Source organism: Pelmatolapia mariae, linkage group LG13 (assembly GCF_036321145.2).
Source record: "Pelmatolapia mariae isolate MD_Pm_ZW linkage group LG13, Pm_UMD_F_2, whole genome shotgun sequence".
NCBI classification, from domain to species: Eukaryota; Metazoa; Chordata; class Actinopteri; order Cichliformes; family Cichlidae; genus Pelmatolapia; species Pelmatolapia mariae.
This window is the reverse complement of record NC_086238.1, coordinates 37,135,499-37,156,039: the sequence shown is the minus strand read 5'-3', so window position 1 is coordinate 37,156,039 and position 20,541 is coordinate 37,135,499. Positions and strand designations below refer to the sequence as shown.

Sequence of the window (20,541 nt, the reverse complement as noted above, 5' to 3'; positions counted from 1 at the left end):
TTTGTTCACCTGTTCATCTTCCTAATAGCACACCATGGCTCCTCTGCTAACTATGAGCTATGGTTCTCTTCACAGAGCGTGGGCTGAACTACAATGAGCTTTTCATACACTGAGCATGTGTCCAAAAAAAATTGTTGACTGTATTTTCACTAATTTTTCTCATTTCAATTTCTTTAATGCTCTGACTGTGAGATTCAGCAAATGGCCCTGTGTGACACTTTGTTTCATTATAACAGGCAGTTTATTAAGCACATAAGAGTTTATTCCAGCCTCAGCCCCAGGCAGGCTTCAGCTGTACTCTAAGCTCATCTCTTCTGTCAGTCCCTGCAGCCTAAGCCTCGCTCTGAGCCGTGTGAGGTCCAGTGACCGCGCGGCTGCTAGCGGCACAGTGTGGGACTTTGCTGACTACAGGAGACTCTGAGAAAACAAAGAAGGGGCAGAGGGGAAAAGACGAGCAATAAGATGAGAGCGAATAGACCACATTTCTGGATATCTGTCAACAACCAGGCTTAGTTTGCTCTCACTCTGCCAGAAGACCTCAGACCACAGAGAGAGGAGCCACTGCTCTCTAAGTAAAATTAAAATGTGTGTATCTGTGCGTCTTACAGTCATTTCCACCTAGATGTCTGTAGACTATTCCACTATTAAACTGTATTCCATTGTAGCCTGACAGTGTGCTGACCTTGTTGTTTTTGTATCATATTTGTGTGACACCTGCGCAGGCTGTTCTCTCTCTGCACTTTGACAGGCCTGTCGTTACGCAGCATCTGTCTGACTGCAGGCCTCTTTACAGACTCACAGGCAAACATGATGCTCAGTGAGGAAAACTTGCATCCAGAAAACAGAAATCCACCAAAGTGGCGTCTGTGGCGTCTGTGTGGCCAGCAGGTGGCAGTATGTGACTGGAACAGTCATGTTTGAGTATTCTGTCCATTTATCTTCTACTTGCTCAGAAACATAATGACATGCAGCATCTAAGTTTCAGGTTTTTCCTTAGCTGGCCTAGATGGGATTAGCAGCTTCACTTGCATTAACAGTGAATGGAGCATTACTGTACAGTTACACAGAGTACAGTCAGTTCAAACATACAGCTAGGATTGGAGCTCCATAACCACGAGGTTCATTTGGCGTTCACTCAGCATCGATCCATTGGTAACGTGTCTATTGACTCCCCTGCAACTCTGCACCGACTGAAGCTGCTCCTCAGTTTTATTCACATCCTTCACACGAAAGCTTCAATGTAAAGGAGCGAGCACCAAGACAGTTTCCCAGCAGCTCTCTAACAGGGTGCCTACAGCTGTTTGACAGCACTGTCACTCTGCCTCAGACCCTGCTGCTCACACCAACACCTGGTGATGCATTGTCATTTCACACTTGGCAGACACTGGGCCATATTTCCCTGATGAGGCTAATGACGACAGCGACCTTCAATTCATTCTGCATCAGCTATGAAGAACAGAAACATTCCAGGCCTTCCTGGGCCGACTGCGCTCCTGGACTTCACCTGAAGTTGGTTTCCTCTTTTCTTAGTGTCATAAAGAAAGTCACTTCAGCCAAGTATTCGTATTCCTTCATCTGCTGAACCAAGTTACAGAGACACAGGCACAACAGCCACATTCTGTCCTGGATTTAACCTAGAAAAAAGGAGGCTGCTGGTGCTAGCACACTATAGTCAGCCACTGTGTGATACATATGACAACATCTGACATACAATCTGAATACTGAAGAATGTAATTCATGGTTTAAATGGCTCTTACACACACATGTCTAACCCCCTCCCCTGAGGCTGACCTCATGTTTAACTGTTTTTCTGCTATTTATTTAATTAATTACCAGGAAGCCTCCTGTTATTAATATTAGACCTAGAACCACTCCCACACCAGTCTTACCATTTTAAGGAAATGTGATTAAACTGAGAAATGATGCTTTCTGAGCCTGGACATGAATGAAGTTTTTGGGTTTGTTTAAGAATCGAGTACATTCATCAGCATGTTTAGTTTTCACATGAAGCCGCTCCACTCCTGTCTGGAAACCAGGTCATTTTCATATACAGCTAAGGATTTTCTTACCTATAAGGCCGTGAGACAGGAACTTGTTGACAGAGGTAAGAGCAAGGCCTGTGATTGGTCCAGTGGTGTCCTCGGAGCGCACGACTTCTAGGAAAGGCCTCAGGAAAATATTGGGTTCAACATCTGACAGCTCTGAAAAACAATACAGGCACACATAATCAGGCACACGGTCCTCTGCAAAGGCTTTATTACTGTCACGATCCAGAACAACAGCGGTCAATGCTTCACGTAGTTTCTCCCGAGACTCCAAATGATGGTTTGTGCAAACAGATGTGCCGATAAATCGATGAGGAATTAACATGACGGGAGGCTCTGACCTGTGTTTTACTTAATGATGAGGGGAAGACGAGGGGGATGGAAGATATTTGATACAGGCACTGCTAAGGCAGGGGGAGAAGTGTGCTAACAGTAGAATAGGTTAGCATTTGGGCAAAGAGGCTCCACGCTCCCTATTATTGATCTATTTTTCTTCATTTTTACCTCCACCAGTGTTTTTAGAGTCAATCTGCAAAACCCGACCAAGGAACAACAATAAGACTTTAGTCTGTGAGCACCGCAGGGCCACCAACACTCTAGCTTTTTATATCACACATTTAAACACAACAGATAATGATCAAAGTGATGAACAATATATAAAATGAATCAATAAAATGATTTAAGAGCATATTTACAAAGGACCACTACCCACATTGTGTGCTCCGAGGTGAGAGCCTGAAAGCTTTTCCCACAGCGTTGGGAGCTTTGTCCGTGTGCTGCAGCAGTGAGAGTGAAACTAAGAGCCCGACTACAAGAATCCACACCGTAGCAGCACAGTGCAGTCAGGTGCTGCTCATCAGACTGTCAGAAGCATCATTTCGCACATGTCTCCACTGCTGTACAGTCCAGTGGTGGCTTGTTTCACACCACTGTGTCTGGTGGCTTGTACTGCACGTAGTGATGTAAGGCCTGGATGTAGCAGTTATGGAAACCCATCCCATCACTGGTCCTGAGAGCCGTTCTTTCACAAATGTGTGTAGAAGCAATCACAAAGCCTCGGTGCTCACTTTTAGTAAGAGACTATGATAGGTCTGCTGGTTTGAGATGTCCATCAGCTTTCTACAGGAGGGTGTCAGTGGTTTATTACTTTATATTCAAACACATGTAGTTTAAGTGGAAGAAGGCTGCTGTCAGCAGATCCTGAAGACGACTTCAGAGACAATCCAACGGGCCTTCGGTAAACACAGGGCTGAATGGAGCCTCTCTGTGGGCTTTGAGAAGTCAAGGAAAATAAAGAATTATAGCTGCAGCCAAAGTTAGACTGACCTCAGGATGACACTGACCAAACTACAATAAATAAATGAGTTTTCAGTCAGAGGTGCGTGTTGCCTTCTATGAGCTGTGTTTGCTGCATACAGTCCATCTTGTACACAAGTCCAACTGGAGTTGAGCTTAACTGGAGACCAAAAGGAAACCAGTTTGTGAAATGACGCCATTATGATTCACCATGAGCCTGATCCCATCTACCTTGACTTGCTGGAGCTCGTCTCTCTGCTCAGAGCTGTAGGAGAGGATCCAGCCATGTGTGCATTACCTTCACAAATGGCCCTCACAAAGAAAGGGAAGAGAGCCGGGGGTGAACCTCTGCCCCCAGAGAGCACATCAGGATGAGGCAAACTCTCTGAACAACAGAGGCCATCTTTAACACATGCGCATCTATTGGCATTGGAGCAGAAAAGCTTAGAGCACAGGGAGCAACTACAGCAGATGAATCTGAGCTGAAGACACTGTTCAGACAAAAAGGACAAAAGCAGAAAGCAAACACGCCTCTGTTTATCACTGTGGTGTCTTTGTAAGGCTTTCTAAACAGAGCCGTGGAGCTCTACAATCCCAAAATGCAGGATCTAAGCACAATATGGAGTTCTTCTAATGATGGAGACTCACTAACCTCCATGTATCCCTTTAAGAGGGAGTTACAGGGCTGACTGGACTCTGTGGGAAAGAAACCAGAACATTGCAGACGTCTGCTGATTTTAGATATTTGTTGCTATTTATAAGAACAGATATAAACGAGGCCACAAACACAACAAAAGTGTGGCGTTTTTCTCCCTTCTACATTTGCTCATGACCATCAGTGCACAGTCAGCACTTACTGTCCCGTTCATGGATCAGCAGTATCCTTTCACTGCCTACTTCATGCTGCTCATTTTCCTTTGCCAAGTCTGTCAGAGCGAGGTCAGAGGTCACCACATCCCCGTGACACAGTCCATGTTTAATGTTCTTCTACATGATAAAGAAAAAGCTGCTGTGACAACCAAACAAATCTGTCAGCACGACTCTTCAATTATCATAAACACATTTAGAAAACAGCAGAAAAGGTTTTTGGGGTTTTGCACTGCAGTCGTAAATAAACAGAACTTTGTAAAGTAGAAACTTTTCTGTCATTTAGTCGTTTATTTCTTAATGACTTTGTGTCATAGCATGCACACACTTCTGCATATAGTTTATTTTATGGAACATTCAATAACTGTACATTTAATCTTTCTCATTTCAGCCAGCTCCTAAGAAACTCTGCGCTCAGCTCGTCCCCGTTATCACTGCAGTCAGAAGCTGCTCTCTTCACGTTTTCCCGACACGCTTGCCTTTAAACCCACCTCCCCGTGTCCCAGTGTACCTGGCCTGTACCACTACAGTTGCTGTCTTTGGAGCGTCTGCCCCTTTTCCTCTTTCACATAATGGTATGATCCCAGTCTGTCGTTGCATGTGATTGGCCACATGGTGTGCCCATTGAAATAGAGTCCCACCCCTGCCTGCACTGATTCTCACTCGGCTCCCACACACTGACGGGACATTAATAATTGACATATGAAATTATGTCGCAGGGCAGATATAACTGTATAATTGGGCCATAGGTTTGACAGGCCTGCTGTGAGGTTTGCCTATGTCATTTATATTTATTAAAACTGAACAGAGATGTTAAGAATTTGATATATGGAAAGGAAGTGTATAAGAGCAGCACAGACCCTGTGTTATAAACTGTCATCATCACTAAACTGACCGATGGTGAGTCATGTATCTGTGGGAGCTCTGCCAGGTCAAGGCATCAAAATAAACAGCTACAACAGCAGCGGTGAAACACCCTCTACCACAGACGCTGTGGCCCGGACCCACACACTGATAACCCACCAGTGATATCAGTAAGAAGGTCTGTGACTGCAGTGCTGAGACGCCTCATGCTAAGGCAAATATATATATCCCTAACCCTATTAATTTGAGTATTTATGACCTATTAATTTTGGAAAGGTTGTAACACCTGGCCAGTCACCAAAGGTTTGAATGCTGTTTGTTGGATGTATGGACTGTAATACAACTGTGCTAATCTGTTTTAAAGCTAGTGTATGAATACTCCTACATACACACCTACAGGATCAGCCATGATGAGCTTTAGATGTCAGAGAAAGTGTGACATCACCACACAGCTGTGGGGACTGGTTGCTATAGTGATTAAAGCCACTGAGAGGAGGGGGAGGTGGGGAAAAAGCTGCTGTGTGGGTCACTGAGACGTTTCTGCAACTGAAAACGTCCACATGAACAGAATCAACTCTGTGTGGCAGAGAGGATAAGGTATGTATTTTAAAACGTATAGTTCAGTACAAGACTGAATACAACATCCTTATGTGTAAAGTCCAGAGCCTCTGCAGCACTCCATGGAGGCCTGAACAGTCCCATCTAAGGATCCCTGCAATGGGGGTGAACGTAGCTGTTGGTGATAATGTGCACGGCTCTTAAGTGAAAAGAACAAATTATAATTGTTTGAAATTGACATCTGGTGAGTTTTTAAATGTAACATTTTACTAAAAGTCATGTAGCTCCATGTTAAGGTGGTAGTGTTGTCTGCATCAGGGAGAGAGACAGAAAAGGGAGGCAGACATAAATGTGGCTCTGAAATTTAAAAGTACACATTTTATTGGAGAAATCCTTTAACCATGAGTGTTTCCACACTTTTCAGCCCAAGTTTGAGAGCTCGCTGTGGGCAGGTTGGTTGGAGAAGGTCGCAGCAAGCAGAGGACAGATGTCATCACAATGATAAAGAACACTGGTTGAGATCTTTGGATGAATTATGTACGAAGAGCAAAGGCAGAGCACAGGTTAGGTTTTATTTTCCACTATTTCCTCAGTTGCTATAGTGACTAAAACACTGTCCTCATATAACTTTGTGTTGGTTTCTCAAAGCTGTGAGACGAGTGAAAACTTCAGGTGAAAACAGGAGAAAAGCACACAGTGCTCCATCATTTTACAACATCACAACATTAAGAACAAAAGCAGAATAACTGATGAATAATCAACAGTATACCAATGCTACTGCAGTGGCACAGTTAATATATTATACTGCTATTGCAGTGGAATACTCTAAATCTGCTAAATTACTAATAATCTTCCTCAATAATAGTATTTAGTGTAAACATGAAATCACTAAATACTGCATGACATTTTAACAAAACAAATAACGTGCTCTAATATTTAATATGCTTTTCTGTTAAAACAGTAAATTTAACTGTAAAATTTAACGTTACATTTAAAGAGCGTGTGCTTGGTGGATTAGCCATTATATTTGGGCGTGGTCAAAATATTTGTTAAGCAATGTAAATTCAAATATAAATGTATTCAGTAAATGAACATTTCAGTTCATTGACGCCTGAGCAGAACTTAAAGCTGGATCAGCATTTCAAACAAATGTAACCGTGAGTTTTCAGTGGAAAGCATCCACCACAGACTTGTCTTTAATATTAATTAAAAATGAATGAATACGTTTTAGATCTATATATAAGTAAGTGCATCATTCACTGACCCAATCCCATCGTTATTATCGTCAGGTGAGAAAGCCTCAGATATGAGATGCACGTATCGTTAAGCGTCCCTTAAAACTGTGGTTTGTCTAAAAATGTAGATGATGTCCAGTTATTACTGCTGCCAACAGAATTCTGTTTCCAGTCTAAAAAACAGAGCTAATAAAAAGGAAGCAGGTGCATTATTCAGCCAGCATGACTTTATTACCAAACCGTGCTTAGGCCACAGCCTGCCAGCCACTGTGCTGCTCTGCACCTGTTATCCTGTACATAAAATGTATTTTCAATGGTGCATACTTTGCACAATGACTACATTATTCCAGCAGTGAGCTGGCTGGGCCCCAGCGTCCACTTAATGTGTTTCACAGTCTGCTGTCCCCTCTGTGATGGATGAGCACTAGTCACGGTCACTGTGATTATAGATAACCGATGTTTTATCACAGCAAATTAAAACCTGAGCACATATGAACGGTTCTGTATTCATGGGGATGTAAAGTGGGAGATACTCTGCTGCACACTGAACATCATGTAAAATGTCACTGCTGACATATCCTATCAGCTCTTAAAGCATAAATGCAGCCGCCTGATTCAAATGGCTCCATTTCATTTGGATGCATAAGTGTTTGCTTGTAGTATCACAGTGAGGTGCCCTTCAGATAAGATGGGCTCATATTATCACCTCTATTTCCAGAAAAACAAACAGTGGAGAGCAAGACGCGCAATTTCCATCCCATCTTTTAACCATGTATCCTTGCCAATGTCAGCGTGTGTCTTGGTTATGATGCAGGACAGGGAAGTGGGGTGGGGACAAACTATAGGTGGGCAGCAGGAGCACATAGAGCCAGGAGTGTGTGAGGTTGGAAATAGTACAGAGTAAGGCTGTGGACTGTCATTCAGCAGAATAAACTAATACATGTGTTCAGGCTCAGACTGGATCGTGTCAGTTATCCACGATACAGAATCGAAGAATGCAGAGGATGATTGATTTAAGGAAAAATGGAAATGCAGGGAACGTCAGAGTGTCCACCACATATCAGCAGGCATGAGGACAAGAAAACAAACAGCCGATAGGTAATAAGATGCCGCACTGGAAATACTCAAGTCTACATGTGCCTTTAGACACACACATCTAAATGATGTGGAATTAGACTGTTGTGTATATAATAGCAAAAACCTAGTGTCAAACACCATTGTGATCATTTTCATATGTGGTGACAGTGCTGGCACTAACATCCAGTCTGCATGAGCCAAAAAGAGGCATTAGGTCACGAGCCGACGACAGAAACAAAGTCAAAGTTGTGACTGAAGGGTGTGTGTGCGTCTGCGTGTGCAGCTATCATCCTTATTTGTTTCACCTGCTGCTCTCCTTCACCTCCCCATTAATGGCATTCCCAAGGAATGGGAGAGATTCCAGAAACCACACACTGTGCAAGCTAAGTGTGTTCACACACTACGCCACTCCCCCACAGGATCACACTGCAGGCGCACTCTACTAGAGACAACGCACAGCCGCTATTAACAACTGATGCAGCGCCTCAAAAACTACCATTGAATTGTAAAGATCTCCTTACAGGCAGTTCTTCACAATCACCAAGTACCATTAAAGACAGGGGCAGGGAAGTCCAGGCCTCGAGGGCCGCAGGTTTCAGATCTCACTCTGGGTCAACACACCTGAATCACATGATTAGTTCATTAGCAGGCCTCTGGAGAACTTCACAACATGTTGAGGAGGTCATTTAGCCGTTTAAATCAGCTGTGTTGGATCATCATCTAAAAGCTGCAGGACACCGGCCCTTGAGGCCTGGACTTCCCCAGGTCTGATTTAAGAGAACCATTTTTAGATCTGCTGTCAGCACCTATTCTAAAATTAAGACACCTGTGTTTATGTCAGGCTAAACTGAATTAAAGCTATTCAGTTTGACCTGAACCGATTAAAAACAAAACACTACAAAGACTTAGTGGGATTAAAGTGAATCATACGTCTAAAGACATAAGACAAAGGCAGGGCAACCAACGACTGTGACATCTATGCCTAAAGGAGGATGGAGTTTGTGGAGGAGCAGCAGCTCTACTCTACAAGAGAAGCTGGGCTCTCTGTAGGAGATGGAGTGAGCCTAGCTACTCTTCAAAGGAAACTCATGTCTGCTGCCCCGACCTCACTACCCAGAGCACCGGGTCTTAGGTGATGGTAGGAACGTAAACTGACCGGTAAACTGAAAGCTTCACGGGTAGATTTGGTAATCTGATCATCAGATCTGTGGCCGCATGTCTTGGACACTAAGGTGAAGAAAGGTGCTTATGTTTGGTAGCTAATGATACAGTAGTAATAAAAACAGTCCTTGTTCCTGCTAATTACACAGAAAGTACCACAGGTGTTTCCTGGTAATTATCACGCTTCTTGAAGTTTGCTTTAATAACTTTTTCATGTAGTATTAAACAGAAACAGGCAGCTTTACAATTTGCAGCTCATTACACCAAACCTAGCACACACTAAACGTTATATTTAATAAGTCAGAACAATAAACGAAATATTTACATTATTGCTTTAAGCCAAGCAGAATGCAGGATTAACTTAAATATTATAATCTGGTAAAATCCTGCTACACTAAAACAGTAGCCCATAAGGTCATTATCATTTAAAGCACACACATTACCTTCTTATTGCCAGCAGGGTATCATATTGTTACCAAGGGATTACTAACTGGTTTTGCCTCATGGGCCTAGCTTTGTTTCTTAGCTTGTTTTTGGCTCCTATTATCCAATGAAACACATCTCAGTGTGTTACTGCTCAGTCCTCACCATTGTTGCTCCATTTATATTTCTCTAAATCACCCAGTTATTACTCTGAGGGGTAATAACAACCAATATCCCATAATAATACCTTTAGTTTCCACCTTGCTGCTGCCTTGTCTATACTAACAGGTCATATTCAGATTTCCTCATGAAAATCTTCTAAATAAAAAACACTCTCCAAACTGGAAATGCATCCACAATCCAAACATCACACCTGAGATGGGTTTGTCTCATTTCCCTGCCAAAGAATAATTATTCATCTCACTGTGATACCACACACACCAACTGTCACACATGTTACATGATATTTGGTTAATATAGTTATCGATATATTGACAGAATTAGATGGGAGTCACGGCTTGAACATGTCACAAAGCCTATTCAGAAAGTGTGTACTCAGCTCCGTTTGCCTCACACCAGTCAATGTGACAGAGTGCTCCCCATTCCTGAGCCCAGTTTTTCCACAGGTCCTGTTAAAAGTACCAGAGAGGATCGTCTGATTCCCTCTTACAACACAAAGCACCCTGAGAAGATTGCTGTGCTGACTTTAGAAACAACACTCAGTTAAATAAGTAAGAAAAAGGCACACCAGTATGCAAATAGCTACTACGTCCTACACTAAGAAAATAACTTTTACTTGATGTGCAAGTATAACTACACACTGAGTACAAATACAGGCTGGTAAACTGACACACAATCAAACACCAGGAGCCTACATGCTAGCTGGTTGCGATGCAACTCAGATACTTGGACTAAATGCAGGAAAGCAGGATTCAGTTGAGAGTCATCCCATTTCATCCCTCCCTCAGTTTGAATGTAACCACTTAAAGCACAGCTCATCAGTATTAATAAGCTGATACAACTGTATTTAGATGTGACGTTAGCTTTATGTCCACACTGCATTGACAGCAAATCCTCTGTGTGTTTAATAAATCACAGCAGTTAGGTGGGATGGCTTAGTCTCAAGTCACCTAATGACTATATTATAAGCTACAGCATTAAGAGGGATGAATACTAATCTTGGCTGTTTCAGTTTACCCTGGGCTAAAGGGGAGGGTGCTTTGAGCAGACAACAGAGCAGTGTGTGTTTCCCTGGCAGCCAGTGTGTCAGCTGCTTTCCAAACACAGCAAAAGTACATCACTGACTTAGTTCTGCATGCTGCTCTCTGCCATCTCATCATCGTTGGGGATGGTGAGGGTTCACAGCACCCACACACTTAAAAAGCTCTCCTACATTCAGCTCTTCACCCCTGCGCTTCACACCTGGGATTAGCACCCAAACACACACAACTTGGGACTGGATACACAAAGGTGGAAGCCTCAAGGTGATGATGATGATGATGATGATGATGATGATGAGCAGACAGAGCCATAACAAGCCTTTGGTCCTCGAGGAAAAGTGCCTCATTCATCTAAGAATACTTCACAACAGCAACAAACACGCTGTTACAAAGTGCTACACTGTCACACGCTGTCACACGCTGTCACAAAGTGTTACACGCTGTCACAAAGTGTTACACGCTGTCACAAAGTGTTACACGCTGTCACAAAGTGTTACACGCTGTCACAAAGTGTTACACGCTGTCACAAAGTGTTACACGCCATTACACACTGTTACACGCTGTTACAAAGTGTTATACGCTGTTACAAAGTGCTACACTGTTACACGCTGTCACATGCTGTTACAAAGTGTTACACGCCGTTACAAAGTGTTACACGCCGTTACAAAGTGTTACACGCCGTTACAAAGTGTTACACGCCGTTACAAAGTGTTACACGCCGTTACAAAGTGTTACACGCCGTTACACACTGTTAACGGCGTGTAGCACTACAAAGTGTTACACGCTGTCACATGCTGTTACAAAGTGTTACATGCGTCACAAAGTGCTACATGCTGTTACACGCCGTTACAAAGTGTTACACGCCGTTACACACTGTTAACGGCGTGTAGCACTACAAAGTGTTACACGCTGTTACAAAGTGCTACACTGTTACACGCTGTCACACGCCGTTGCACGCTGTCACACGCCATTACAGCGTGTTACACGCCGTTACAACGTGTTAAACGCCGTTACAAAGTGTTAAACGCTGTTACAAAGTGCTACACTGTTACACGCTGTCACAAAGTGTTACGCTGTTACATGCTGTCACACGCTGTTACAAAGTGTTACACTGTTACACGCTGTCACACGCTGTTACAAAGTGTTACATGCCGTCACAAAGTGCTACATGCTGTTACACGCTGTTACAAAGTGCTACACTGTTACACACCGTTACAAAGTGTTACACGCCGTTATACGCCGTTATACATTGGACAAACAGAAAAACAAAAGACAGAAACGATACAGAAAACATCTATCCACTTGTTATGTCACTAATATATTTGGGGAAATTATGTATTTCTTTAATTTCCTGATAGGATTTATAGAAGCCTTAAACTCCAGTTGGCAATAACGTGTCTCACCACAGTCCTTACCAACTTTGTCTGTTAAGCAGAGATTTCTGCTTCCATTAAAAACCGTCCTTTTAAAGTCACGTGACTCTTCTTCTGCACCAAACAATCCCCAATCAGAGACAGTATCAGATAATGAAGGGGATAAAATGGAGATTGAAAATCATTAAGAAACACAAAAGAGTAGAGCCCACAAAGCAAACTGCAAAACTGTGAGGTGAGGTAAGTGACGGAAGTGACGGACAAGGTAAGCGACTCATGTTGTAACTGACGTCAGACGCCGGAGATTTTGGCGGAAAATTAAAGCGAATGGTAGTTTAGATTTGAATAAATTCCTTTAAGCTTCAGTATAACCAAATACACTTATCAATTGTCTTATAACTAACAACATTTGTCTAAATCATCTCCAACACCCTGGAGAACAACGGGGAGAGTTTAGAGGCTCTCCAAGATTACATTGATCAGTACTTCCAGGATCTCGTGATGAAGAAGGCTCAGAGTGAAGCTTCCCCGGCCAAACCTGACACGCCGTCGTCGAAAAGACTTCGCCCGGCAGATTCCCCCGGCACAACATCGCCAGCCGGCAAAGATATTGTCGACATACTGGAGTCAATCGACCAACGACTGTCCAGTTTCGATGCAAGGCTGTCCTTGGTGGAGATTCTTCACCGGGAATTTAAATCCTTGCGAGAGTCCCTGGAGTTTAGCCAGCAGCAGGTGGAAACGCTCGCTGCTGAAAATGCCACGCTAAGGGAGTCGGTGAAATGTCTCACAGACAATGTTACTCAGCTAAATAGAGAAAATAAAAAAATAAAAGAAACAGTTATTGATCTACAAGCTCGTAGCATGCGTGGTAATCTGGTATTTTCTGGTATTCCAGAAGCCGCTGGAGAGGACGCGGAGACCACGGTAAAAAGCTTCATCAAAACCCACCTGAAGCTGCCCGAGGACACGGTGAAGAACATCGTCTTTGATAGGGTGCATCGCCTCGGCCCCATTCGGGCTGCGGCCGGAAGACCACGTCCTATCGTGGCCAAATTCGGCCACTACAAACAAAAGGAACAGGTGAAAAGCCGCGGCAGGGAATTAAAAGGAACGGACTTCAGCGTGAACGACCAGTTCCCCAAAGAGATCCTGGAACGACGCAGGGTCCTCTTCCCAATCCGACGCAGCTTTATCCAGAAGGGCTCCCGCGCTGTCATCACTGTGGACCGGCTGTACATGGACGGACAGCTCCACCGCGACCCCGACATCACTCCGTGGCTGTATTAACTTCACACCAGATAAGAATCCGCTACACCCTTTCCCCACCCACTCACACTAACTTGCATTAACATCTGTTTAACTTACTAGTATCAAATCACATCTTAGGTGTGATTTCATAGCAGAATTGACACCGTCACTCTCCGTCAATGGTTTGATCGGAATGTTTCCGGATTTTTTTTTTTTCCTTCTCGTTTTTTGTTCTCTTTTTTCCCCCTCTTGTTTTTATGCTGCTCACCCTTGTCCTTGGTTTCTTTCTTTCTTTTTTCTTTCTTTCACTGCTTCGATCACCTGCTTCCACACTCATCCACAAACAACATCCTTTATTTGGACACATACGCACAGCACGATCACGCACAGCCATGCGCTCAACGGCAGCACATTTACATCAGACAGCGCACACAGTCGTATAGGATACACACACTTAAACCAAGCGTACTCATATTAGTAAATATGCACACACATAGTCAGACTCAGGGAGCATCTCACCACACATTTTTTCTCTCTCCCCCTCTTTTTATTTACGAACAAGTGATGTATTCTCTCCACCTGTCTAAGCGACACACACAGCGCACACCCCTAGTTATACACAGACATCTATGGGTGCACTAAGATTCGTTACATGGAATGTAAATGGAGCTGGCTCCAGAGAAAAGAGGTTAAAAATATTTAACCAACTCAAAAAACTACAGGCAGATGTTGTCCTTTTACAAGAGACCCACAGACCTCTTAGAGGTTCGAATGAACTTAAAACACCTGAGTTTCCTAATGTGTTCTCAGCTTGTTATAATTCTAGACAAAGGGGAGTAGCAATTTTAATCCATAAAAAAATTAATTTCACAGTACTCGATACAGTTATAAATCCAGAGGGCAGATTCTTAATCATTAAACTATCTATACTTGATAAAAAGCTATGTATTGTAAGTGTATATGGTCCAAATGTTGATGATCCCTCATTCTTTCACGGTTTTTTCAGTGCACTCTCTGAACACTTAGATGGCACACTTCTTCTTGGAGGCGACCTCAACCTTGGACTAAATGAAGAAATGGATAGGCTCAATACAGCAGGAACTCAGCGTAATTGGCAGTCCACAAATATAATCAAACAGTATATGAGCGACTTTGGTCTTTGCGATGCATGGCGCTCCCTTCACCCCACCAGTAAGGAATATACTTTTTTCTCACATGTCCATCACTCCTACTCTCGTCTGGATTATTTTTTGGTCAGCAGCTCACTGCTGAGGGACATTTCAGACACTGAGATTCACCCTATAGCTGTCAGCGATCATGCTCCTGTATCTTTAACACTAATGCACAAGAATAATACTACGCCTAGTAAAAACTGGAGATTTAATACATCACTGCTTAAAGATGAAGACTTTATTAAATATTTTAAAAAAGAGTGGACTTCATATTTAGACTTTAATGACACTCCCGGAACATCAGCTTCTGTTCTATGGGAAGCAGGGAAAGCTGTGATGAGAGGTAAAATAATTTCTTTCTCATCACATAAAAAGAAAAAAGAAAACAAAAATATCCAGGAATTAGAAAAAAACCATCAAATCACTAGAAGAAGCCTATGCGTCCGACCAAGATCAGGAAACATTGAACAAAATACGCAAAACAAAACTAGAATTAAATGAGATAATTGATAAAAAAACAAAATTCTTAGTACAAAGACTACGCTTACAAAATTATGAACATGGTAATAAATCCGGTCAATTTCTAGCAAACCAGCTAAAAATAAATAAAGAAAAAACAACTCTATGTGCTGTTCAAGACTCATCTGGGAATACAGTATATGACCCGAAACAAATAAACAACATCTTCAGGGATTTCTATAAAACGTTGTATTCACCACAAATAAACCCATCTAAAAAGGAAATTGATCAGTTTTTAGACAACATAACTCTCCCAAAATTATTAGACTCTCAAGCAATGGCATTGGATTCGCCACTGACACCAGGTGAACTCCAGGAAGCCCTGATAAATATGCCCAATAATAAGGCTCCAGGTCCAGACGGCTTTCCTGCAGAATTCTACAAAGAATTCTGGACGATTTTAGCCCCAATTTTTTACAGAATGCTGTTGGAAATCAAAGAAAATGGCAGACTCCCATCAAATATGAATTCTGCAAACATTAATCTCCTGCTAAAACCAGGCAAAGACCCTGTATATCCCTCAAGCTATCGTCCAATATCCCTTATAAATGTAGACCTTAAAATAATCTGCAAAGCTCTCTCGAAGAGACTAGAGAAAATAACCCCCCTCTTAATTCATCCTGACCAAACTGGTTTCATAAAAGGTAGGCACTCATCAACAAATACACGTAGATTACTTAATTTGATAGACTACTCATACAGTAAAAACCTTGAAACTACAATATTTTCTTTAGATGCAGAAAAAGCGTTTGACAGAGTTAACTGGAAATTTCTATTTGCAACTTTACACAAATTTGGTTTTGGATCTTCTTTCATCAGCTGGTTAAAAATATTATATAATTCCCCAACAGCTTGTGTCAGAACAAATGACCAGACATCCTCCAGCTTCTGTCTCCTGAGGGGCACCAGGCAGGGATGCCCACTCTCCCCTTCACTGTTTGCAATTTTTATTGAACCACTAGCAGCAGCAATTAGACAGAATTCAGTAATTAAGGGCATAAAATGCAAGAACGTGGAACATAAAGTCAGCCTTTATGCGGATGATGTGCTACCCTTTCTCCAAAATTCACAAACCAATATCTCTGGGGTGATTGAATTGATAAACTCTTTTGCAAGAATATCAGATTACTCAATTAACTGGTCAAAATCTACAGTCCTTCCGATTAATTGCTCCTTCCATAATTCCTCTTCTACTCCACTGCAATCGGGAAATATAAAATATTTAGGTATTAATGTTTCTCCCAAGCTTGCAGATCTAACTAAATTAAACTATATCCCACTTTTAAAGAAAGTAGAAGGCGATCTGGCTAGGTGGAAATGTCTACCCATATCACTCATGGGAAGGGTTGCCGCTATAAAAATGATGGTCTTACCAAAATTAAATTATTTATTCTCAATGATCCCAACTAAACCGCCACAAGATTGGTTCAGATCTCTAGATTCATATATGTCCAAATTCCTTTGGAAAAATAAGCCCCCACGTATAAGCTTAAAAACACTACAAAAGACCAAGGATAAATGAGGATTAGAACTACCTAACTTTCAGCACTACTTCTTAGCCAACAGGCTCCAATTTATCTCAGGATGGCAAAAACATACCCTCTTAGATGAACCTTGGCTAGATGTAGAACAAGCACTTTGCAATAATCTAGAGATTTCAGATCTACCATTTATCAGCTCAAACATTCAACGACATGAATGCTTCAAAAGCGTCAACATTAGCTCCTCTCTGACAGCATGGTGGGAGTTTCTGAAGTTGACAGAGTCTTCATTAATCCCATGCAAACGTACACCTATCTGGAACAACCCTGACATATTACAAAACAATAATATGATAAACTTTTCAGATTGGAGTGGTAAAGGAATCAAATATTTAGAACATATACTAGAAGGAACAGAATTTATTTCATTTGACAGACTAGTTACACAATATGGGATCAACAAGAAAAGATTTTTAGAATATCAACAAATTAAATCCATAGTAAAAAAGAAATTTAAACCGGGTCAAGTTGAACTACAAACACCACCAAGTGTGGTTCAATTTCTTACTCTTAAAACCCCCAAATTACTATCCAAAATATACAGAATGCTTTCTAAAATAGATGAATCAATATCACTTCCTATTGCAAAATGGGAAGCGGATTTATCAGTTAACTTAGACCAAAACTTCTGGTCTCAGATTTGCTTAAAAACCTTTCATCTAATTAGAAATCCCAGTCTTCAATTAATTCAATACAAAATACTACATAGAGTGCACTATACAGGTCATCGGATGTTCAAGATGGGCTTTACGTCTACCAACAACTGCTCACACTGCCAAACCAATTCACCGGACAATTATATCCACGCTCTTTGGTTCTGTCCACCAGTTCAGAAGTTTTGGCGTGAGATATGTGAAGACTTATCAAAGTGTCTGAAATGTAACATTCCAAATTCTCCTTTAGTGTGTTTGTTGGGCAGCTTAGATAATGTCACTTCAGAAAAGAATATAGCCCACATGGTTTTCACTGCCCTATGCATAGCCAAGAAAACAGTCCTCATGAACTGGAAAAATAAAAATAATCTTAATTCTAACCAGTATAGAAATTATCTATTAGATTACATTAGTCTTGATACAGCCTCTGCCACCACATCAGATCAATTGCTCTGGGCTCCTTTGATCAGCTCCATCACCTAGTGGGGGTGGGGGGTCATAGTTTGGTCCCACCTTCACTGTTGTGATTGGTGTGGGGGTAGGGAGAGGCTTAGGGCGTCGGGGGGTTCCCCAGGAGCATCTTCCTTGGGGGGCTCAACCCGGGGTAGCGGTCATGGCCAATTAAGGGCTCTGTTGGCTCTTAGGTGACGGTTTCCTCGTGGCTGCGTGCAGCGGGGCTAGGGGAGGGTCTGTGCTGACGGACGTGGGTTACTGACCTGGTAGCCTGGCTGCCCCTGGGTGGGTCCGGGACGGGCGTGAGGTTCTGGGGGCGCTCCGTCTCTGGGCTGGGGCCCTGGCCGGGCCTCGGGGGCTCGGGTCCTGGTTGGTGTGTTGCTGGGGTTGTGGGCGGGTGGGTATATGGGGGCCCAGTCCTGGCGCAGGGCGCCGCCAGTGCATCAAGCCACCTGGGGGACTCTTCAACTGGTGGGGGAGGTTGTCACATCTTGCAGGAGCTTTCCTCTCCTCAGGAATTCTCTCTGCAGGAGGGGGAGATATAGGAGAGGTGGAGGAAGATCTCAGCCTGGGCGTCTATTGGGGGTGCCTACTGGGGTCAGCGGGGGAGCTGGCCCCAGGGAGGGGTCACTTGCCCCTCCCTTTCTTCCCTCCCCATCTCCAGCTGCCTCCCTCTTCCCGCTCCACCACAATCACCCACACATGCAGGGCCTTGGGGTAGGGGTGTGTCACCAGGGTGCAGAGGAGGCATCCCCCCCCTCTGTCCCCTTCTGGCTGCCTCTGCCTCAATTTTATCTCACAACTTAGACATTCACATTACTCACACTCTCATAACACATACATATAGGATCTTGGGGGTGGGCTCACAACACGGACTCCAAATTACCATCAGGGTGTACACCTCACCCCTGGCGTCGTTGCCCACCTCTCAATTTTAAATACACGTAGACATTGAGGGCTATCAGGAGGGGCTATGCGCTTACCTGCTGCTCTCTGGCAGGTAGCTCCATGCCCTCCTGGGTTTTAATTGCACCTTAGAACACATATACATCAACACTACATATGAGCGGGTAGAGGGAGGTTTGGAGTCTTCTCACACCCCCGGTCTCTGCGGCCTGCTGGAGCGGGGGGGCTAGGAGGAGGAGTTGGCCGTCCGACTGGGGTCTGGTGTGTGGGGCCTCCCTGCTGCTGCGGAGTCGGGGCAGTCTGCTTCTCCCCACTGCAGGGAAAAGGGTAACACCACCTGGGTCTGGGTGCAGTTTCCCCCTCCAGGGGCAAGGGTACCTAGACCCGGTTCTTAGAGTACGCTTGGGGAGTGTGATTGTGTGTACAGCGTCTCTTTATGTCTGTCTCCACGTTGGTTGAGTGTGGAGTAATTGCCTATGAGAGCATGAGGGTGGGAATGGATGTTTGTATTTGAGTGTGCCTGTATGTCTGTGTCTATATGTCAGGTTGGGTATCAGACGCCACCTCTCTGGGGACATCTCAGGCCCTCCAAGGTTTGGAGGCCTATCTCCCCCCACCACTTCCCCTGCCGGTGGCAGACGCCCTCAGACATCGATGCGTTGGTGGTTCTTTGTGTCCGGGGGTGGGCGTCCGGGTACACACCGGCTCACTCCTTGGTGGCTGCTTATCGGGGCCTGGAACCTGGGGCTCGCTCGGGCCACTTCGGGGGTGGGGTGCCCTCGGCCTCTCGGCCTGGGGCTCGGTCACTCAGGCACAGCTGGCTGCCGGCGGAGCTCACGGGCACGTCACCGCAACCCCCCCTGGCTTCTGCTCCGCGGCTGCTGAGTGATCCCTCATCTGGGACTCTCCTCAGCTCTTTCTGGGACAGTGGCGCGGCTGCCCCTCTGTTGGTCTTCCTTGGTCTCTTGTGTTCTGGGGGCCTCTGGATGTCTGGAGTTTTGATCTCCTCCATACCTGCTTCATGCCCTGGAGGATGGGACTGTGGCCCCCCACACCCTCTAGCAGATCATTACATTAAGGAACCTTTTAAATACAAGCGCGCTCATGCTCACAGGTGTACACACAGGTGATCACACACACAAACTACACCCTTTTTGGCTCCTACCTCAAAGCACACTGTGCGCTGTCGATCTTACGTGCTGCACAATAATGTTTAATATTAAGTATTTAGTGTTATATTCCCATATATCATTGTGATGTTGTTTATTCTATTACTCTCGTTTTCTTCTGCTTGTTTTCTTTTTTCTTTCTCAACAGGTGATCCAGGTGATCGATATATGTGTTTTTTGTCTGTTTGTTTTGTTGGTTTTTGTTTTTTGCCCTTTATCCCCGTCCCTCTTCTCCGCTGTTTTTTTTTTTGTTTTGTTTTGTTTTTTCCCCCCTCTTTCTTTCTCCCCTCTCTTTTCCCCTGTCCTGTATCTAGCAAGTAAAAAAAATAAAATAAAATAAAATAAACAATAAAAGGTAAATCAAATGGACCATTACGGCAAGGCTGGGATGGTCCATTTGGTAAAGTAAATCCGTTGGGCATCTTTCTTCGCCTTTAGACAATAATTCTGATGGCAAAAGAACCAAACGGGACAGGTTTAAAAAAAGAGAAAGAAAAAAAAAGAAACACAAAAGACAAGAGAACAAAGCAATGTTGGAAAGAAGACAACAGATGACTGAGACAGAAAATGTGGTGAAATAAACATGTAAAGTCCAGTGAATAGTTTTGCTTGCACGCTCAGAGCTGCTGTTGATTTCTACAGTGAGAGCTGGACATCATACATTTAAACACTAAAGGTCACCGTCCCCAAGTTGTTAAAGAAGATCCCTTTAGTTTGTCAGCAGATCAAAATGAATTGAATTTTATTGACTCGACAGG

The 20,541-nt window shown here is 43.6% G+C and overlaps 1 protein-coding gene across 5 annotated transcripts in view; it reads right to left on the bottom strand.

The window, feature by feature from the left end:
- The window catches only part of gbf1 (golgi brefeldin A resistant guanine nucleotide exchange factor 1), an 86,258-nt gene that overhangs the window by 43,039 nt on the left and 22,678 nt on the right, over positions 1-20,541 (bottom strand). For all 5 annotated transcript variants that reach the window (XM_063491104.2, XM_063491101.2, XM_063491102.2 and 2 more), the window contains exon 4: positions 2,070-2,201. In XM_063491104.2, coding sequence (XP_063347174.1) covers positions 2,070-2,201 — 132 coding nt within the window. The remainder of the gene's footprint in view (positions 1-2,069; positions 2,202-20,541) is intronic.